At 41.2% G+C, this 6,218-nt stretch overlaps 1 protein-coding gene across 1 annotated transcript; it reads right to left on the bottom strand.

Moving 5' to 3' along the window:
• Positions 1 to 1,236: 1,236 nt before the first annotated feature.
• Positions 1,237 to 5,547, bottom strand: LOC128262377 (polycystic kidney disease 2-like 2 protein). Its single transcript, XM_052996581.1, has 9 exons — positions 4,473 to 5,547; positions 3,561 to 4,075; positions 2,837 to 3,228; positions 2,543 to 2,774; positions 2,235 to 2,462; positions 1,925 to 2,167; positions 1,581 to 1,828; positions 1,480 to 1,530; positions 1,237 to 1,426 (listed from the first exon to the last, which is right to left on the bottom strand). Exons 1-9 carry the CDS (start codon positions 5,356 to 5,358, stop codon positions 1,318 to 1,320), a joined length of 2,904 nt encoding a protein of 967 aa, XP_052852541.1. The 5' UTR covers positions 5,359 to 5,547; the 3' UTR covers positions 1,237 to 1,317.
• Between the last annotated feature and the right edge of the window lie 671 nt (positions 5,548 to 6,218).

Below are 6,218 nucleotides of genomic sequence, written 5' to 3'. Positions count from 1 at the left end.
CGAGCCTTTTCAAGTGTTCCTCCACCACCTGTCTGTTGAATGGTTTATTCTCCCATCCCCAACTATATGGCCAACCTTTGTGTATTTGTTTTGACCGGTGCAATGATTGCAACTTTTCAATTTGTATTTACAAAAGCGAAACAATGCGAGGCATATAAATGTGGAAATGTCTGTATAAATTGAGCTTTATATACCTGTATCGCTCGTTCGTTTAAAAAATTTGAGCCGTTTACAAGTGGTAATGTATTCGCTTTCATTGTGATTTAACACTTAAGAGAAGCTGGCGTACATTTACACTTAAGTATTTTAATAAGGTCCCTAAGGTGCTTTGATCTTTTATTGTGACCTTAGCAAAATTCCATTAAAATTTATATCTTCAGACCATTATTTCAAGAAATCAATAGTATATGTATCTATTCTGTAAAAGCAGATTAATTTGCTTTCAACTAGGTGGCGTAGACTTGGTTTTATTTTTAATCAAAACCTCCATACTTTTAATCTTAGTTAAGTCTACTTCACTGCGTTTCAAACTTCTGAACAAAATTATAAAACCTCCTGCAAGGGAATTACAATTTCTTTGGTTTGGATAAGTTTTGTTTTTAAAACTGGCATTTTTACTGCATCTCAGGTGAGTTTTGTTATCTGCTTTTATTAACCGTCAGCACGTTGGGTTTTTCCTAACTTAATTTTATTATTAATTTCCTGTAAATATATTCCTTGCTTAATTAATTAATTATAATTTTACTAAGAATTTTTATTTAAGATTTTGTGCATTAGCTTAATAGCAACTAAATAGATTTGAAATACTTCTTTTATATACAAATTTTGCTTAGGCAACGAATATTACTTACAGTTTAAGTTTTAAGAGTATTAACTATTTAAACGTTTGGCTGCTTTGTTCACCGACCTTTCTTCCGTTTGTGTTTGTAATTTCATTATGCCTTTGTTGCCAAATAGTGAAATAGATGGGATGGTGTGAAGTTGCACGGGTGTGTGGCATAGAGGGTAACGAGTACAAAGAGGGCACGGATGTGGCAGAGATTAGCGCTTGGTAGTGGCGGTTTTGTCGGTTTGCTTTAGTTTCGGGTTTCTGGAGTTGAAGTTAATTAATTTTCGCTTATTTGATTATTTGCCACGTAAAATGTGTGTGCACCTCTAAACGGTAAACGGTATCAAATTTAAGCTGTGCTTAATGTTTATTTAATAGATTTTATAATAATTTGTTCAACTGTGTTATGCAATTTCTTACTAACTCAAATGAAATTAAGTAACAGAATAAAGTTGAAAAAGTTATAAACACATTGGAAATAGATGTATCTACTTCTTCTTTGTATTGCGCTCCTTCTCAACACGTTTGAGAATATCGTCCATATTGGTAATTAACTTTTCCAAAATTTCTTCCAGCAGACCCACACGATTGTTGAGTCTAAAAGGGAAGCGGTTAACAACTTTTCATATAATTAAATTTCAGACTCTTACCGAACCATATCTTGGTTTTGTTCTGGTGGAATATCCTGAAAGTAGCGTGCCCTAAAAAAATAGTTTTTAATAAATTCAAAGGAAGAACAAGAGAGAATTACTCTGCTGGCGTCAGATTCTTTCGCATCTCCTGGGGTTCGTCCTGGGCAGCATCGGCATCCTGCTCCGCCTCCTTTTCTTCGGATTCTGTGGCCGGAGGTTGATTACGACGCTTCCGTCCACAATGGGTTATCCAGTAAAGCATTCCCGTCAGTTTCTTATAGATGTAGGAGCCCAAGTGACTGCGGCCCTGGGTGATTTCGCTTTTCACCGTGTTATAGGTCTCCATGATGATGGCCAGGAACATGTTCTAGATAAGGCCAGTATAAAAGAGTAAAAGGCATTCCAAAAAGATATACTAGATCGATCCTATAATAAAATTGTGGTAAACAATAACTTAACTTACCAACAAAATGAAGAACACAAGCAGGATGTAGGTGAGGAAATAAATGGGACCCAGAACTCGGTTGGCTTGCTCAATGAGGTTATACTGAAAGTCGCCCAGAATCATCCTTATCATGGTCAGAATGGAGGTAATGAAATTACGAAAGTCTGGATGCTTGGTGCCGAATAAGAGAAGGCCCAGCTGGGCATAGGCGAGAAATACGATTCCAAACATTAAACTGAAGCCAGCTAAGTCTTTGGAGCACTACAAATTGAAAAAATGTACAGATCAGCAATAGCCTGTACCTCTTTTCTTGAAAAGTAAAACAAACCCTTTTCAGTGTGGTCGTAAACTGCACGAGTGTTTTGTTGAAGCTGATGAACTTGAATATTTTTATCCACACGAGAAAGGCCAAAACGGCCATCATATCCACATAAATTATATTCCAGAAACAAAGCACATCCAGACTTTGATAAGACAATTCGACGCGGGCCTTGGCAGTGATTGACTGAACCCAAAAGGTGTGCCAAACGTTGTATACTAAAGCAAGGTAACAGCTCTGGAAAAATGATAAATGTATCAAAAAATTGGTAAGGTGTTACCTATAAAAATGTAATAGGACATTGCAAAGACCCTTACCAGCAATATAACGCAATCGAGAATATTTAACATCGAGAAAAAGTAATTTTTAAATCCGGATTTTCGAAGTTCAAAGACTTCTTGGATGGTATAGTAAATAATCATAATGTACCAGAAAATGTAGATCACAGTCATGACCATGCTGCGGTCCGTGAAGAAGGAGTACTGCTTCACAGTTTGCAGATGAGCCTGTGGTATCACACCGCCCGTTGGCGGAATCTCCGCTATCAACCTGGAAACAGAAAGCAAAATAGAAATATTGAAATAGTGAAAAACGCATAGCTCTCAACCCACTTGACGCTTTGAAAGATGTCCGTGTTTTCGTTATACAAATTGAACTCTATCAGACTTAGTCTCGATCCCCGGTCTAGCCAGTGAATGTTCTTCAGATCTCTGATGGTCTTCAGGTTTTCCTCCTTGTCATAGTCCAAGTTCACGGTGTAACCGCCGGTGCGGTAGAAAGCCAGTACTGTCCAGATGGGCGTGGAGTCAAGGTCGTTCATCGTATGGTACCGCGTACCCTTATGCATAGCCTTACGATCCTCCGCTCCGCTGGAATATGCGGCATAGCACGTGTTGAAGTAGCGTATGAAGGCGTCGTTCACGTAGCAGCTCTCCTTCCGCACTCTGATTTGCCGGAGGCGTGGCGGCCCCAGGAGCAGGTTCTCGTATAGAAATACACGGCCCTGAAAAGTAATTTGGTATCATTTAAACTTTGTTTCTTGGAAAAAAATTGAAAAATGATTCTAGTTTTTAATATATACCGTATTCATTTGACCTTGATACTTGGCGTATAGTTTTATATGTTCAAATAAAGAGAGAAAGCGAAAAACAATTTTTTTTATTATAAATTTTACATTATTATTTAATGGTAAAAAATATACGCGCTTGTTAACCCGTAAATATTAAATTACATCCTTTTTAAGAGCATTATTTGTGATGGGCTGGTGTCAATGCTCCAGATTCTTATTTTAAACTCAAAAAGCATTCATTAATTTATATTACAAATGTCACTTACCTCCAGATGATGTGAGGTCACATTGTTTTTGATTTGTGATCCCACTTTTTCGTCGGTTCCCTCAATGTCTTCGTTGCCGTCCCCGACGGACTGATCCAAGTCCGCCTGTCGGATCGCTCTGCCACCCGCCTCCCAGTCGTCGCCAGGATTCCCGTTATATTGGAAACCCTCCTGCAATCTGCCCGGTTCGGAGTCAGAGATTTCAGGCGACTCCTCAGGCAGCAGGTCGTCCGATTCTTCGGGTGATTCTTCATTGCCTTCGGGAATAGAAGGTTCTTTGGTCGGTTTTTCTTTGTTCGTACTGTTGACCGTTGAATGGCCTTCAACAAAAGTCATATCGCCGTGGAGTGTTATCAGAAAGTTGTAGATCAGGTAGTCCCACCAATCCGGGACGGTTATAAGCTTTTCGAAACAAACCGTGACCGAGGGTGCCACGACCAGTTCCCGGGTGGTAAAAAGTTTCTTCATCGTATCGTTGAAATAGAACATGTATGAGTGACGAACCGACAAAACGACTGTGGGATACAAGAAGTAGTAGTCTTTGTAAGCAGCTACCAGTAAGTGGGTTTCTTATTGCTCACTTTGATAAACAAAATAATTCTATAGAAAACATTACTACCAGCTTAGATCAAATTTATGCTAACTTTTAATATAACAGTTCCATTTAAAAACTTTTTGTGTGTGGCTTGATAATTTTGAAATTGGTTAGCTGAAAAAAACCGGTCCAAAGCTAAGACATTCAAAAACTTAAAGGTAATAAGAGTGTAAAAGAATAACAATTAATATAATAAAAACGTAAGTTAATTATGCATTCATTACTTTTCAGCATATATTAAATATTTGTTTTTTTTTTTTAGCACCACGAAGAATGGCAGTAACGTATTTTATACCAGATTTATTTGCTCTACTTACCCAGCGAAGTTAGTATGAGGAAAATGATGAATACGGAGAACTCCACGAGGGCTTCGCGCACCTCCTCATCGGTGGTGTAGAGGATGCGATTCGTTTTAGCTCTGTTCTGTCCTGCTGAGGGCCCGTTTATCGAAGGAATCCTCTGCTCACGGGTCGAGGACGTAGTACTCGGTCTCTCGTCTTTCTCCTTTTTTCCAAATAAGGCAAGTTTTTCCCTCAATGAAGGTTTGGCCGAACCGGGATCGGAAGCGGCCAGCTTAAACGTTTTGCCAGATGTCGATGGTCCAGCTTCCTGAAAAGATATGCGGGCATCGCCAGTACTCTTACGTGGAGATATCGTCGGCACGGAAATCTGAACGCTTGATCGTCGAGTTCCGGGATCCAGAGAACTGGTTCGACGAGCAGCCGAATCTTGAACACTTGTCCGGAGATATGGCGATGGGCCTGCATCCCGGACAGGTAACCGGGTTGATGTCGCCGGACCTGAATCCTGAATACTTGTCCTTGGCGCTGTTGTTGTACCGGAATCTTTTACTGGTTTTCCCGGCGTTGACGACGGACCCGAGTCTCGAGAACTGGCCCTAGCGGATGATGGGGGACCGGTATCCTTTACTGGTTTCCCGGGAGATGGCGACGGTAGTACACCAGGAACCGTTGCAGGAGGGGGCATAGTACGGGTGGCTCTGCTGGAAGCCGGCTTCTCCGTTCCCATACCTATGGAGACGCGTTTTGTTGCTGGCGGGGGAGGAGGTCCTCGAGCCGGAGTCACATCGCCCGGAGTCGAGACCACTGTCGTTCCACGGGGCGGTGTCGTTTTCGGTGGGCGGGGCGGAGCAGGTCCTGGCGGTCCTCCCGCGGGCCTCTCACCCTGGCCTTGCTGGGCCATTTTAAACAGAAACTTGAATTTGTTGGCTGTTTTTTTTCACAAGGAAAAATAATAATATTTCAAGTTGCACGCTCCAGGGCAGACTGAATAATGTTGTGAGCTGACCCCAACGACAGGGCACGTATTTTGAAGTTTAAAATATGATTACTTGGACCAAGGCAAAGGTAAAGGGTAGTAAACTTTTATGGAAGCTGGCTATTTTTAGTCTTTTAAGATCGGTTGCACTGTATTGTTTCCCAATAACAAGTATATAAATTTGCAATCCTATATAGTACAGTTGTTACACTTATTCAGTTATGTAAAAAATGTATTACATTTTAAAGGCAAGCCAGCTTACAATATAAAATACCTAAAATATGTTTGTTAAACGTTTACTGGCCTTTTTTTTAATTTAAAAAAATATAAATGTGCTTGCTGGCCATTTCCGTAGCACTTCAATGGTTTATGTAGCCACTCTTGTTTAATCCGTAGTCGGCGCTTTGCTCTCAGGTAGAACGTGAAAAAAGCAAGATCCAGACAACAGCTGCACATTCGGCGACTCCGAGCATATGCATATTTCATGCGTTAACGCCAACATTTGAATTGCAGCTGGAGAAAGAATGGAGTGCGATGCCATGCAGTGGAGTGTAGGGGTGGGGCTGGGCGAGGGGGAGCAAACAGCGCAGGATGCTTTTGATTTATGGCAGTCGTTGTTGAATTCCCGGCCCACACCCTCACCCACTTCCTCATCCTGACCTCCTGGTCCGCAGCTATCAGCGCCAGTTGAGTTGTCAGTTGGCGCACAAAGAATGCATGTACAATAGCATAAATGTGATAAGATCCCTCTCAACGAGCTCGTCTCGGGGTTCTTTGGAGGACCC

The sequence above is a fragment of the Drosophila gunungcola genome, unplaced genomic scaffold (genome assembly GCF_025200985.1).
Source record: "Drosophila gunungcola strain Sukarami unplaced genomic scaffold, Dgunungcola_SK_2 000001F, whole genome shotgun sequence".
In the NCBI taxonomy this organism is placed as follows: Eukaryota; Metazoa; Arthropoda; class Insecta; order Diptera; family Drosophilidae; genus Drosophila; species Drosophila gunungcola.
Note: the sequence above shows the minus strand (reverse complement) of the source record. Positions and strands in the feature narration are given on the sequence as shown.

Excerpts from the sequence above, each read along its gene's own strand:
- LOC128262377 (XM_052996581.1), bottom strand. The coding sequence starts at position 5,358 with ATGGCCCAGCAAGGCCAGGGTGAGAGGCCCGCGGGAGGACCGCCAGGA. Across the intron at positions 3,229-3,560 it reads TGACCTCACATCATCTGGAG|GGCCGTGTATTTCTATACGA; the intron begins GTAAGTGACATT and ends ATTACTTTTCAG. Across the intron at positions 1,829-1,924 it reads TTGTGTTCTTCATTTTGTTG|AACATGTTCCTGGCCATCAT; the intron begins GTAAGTTAAGTT and ends GGCCTTATCTAG.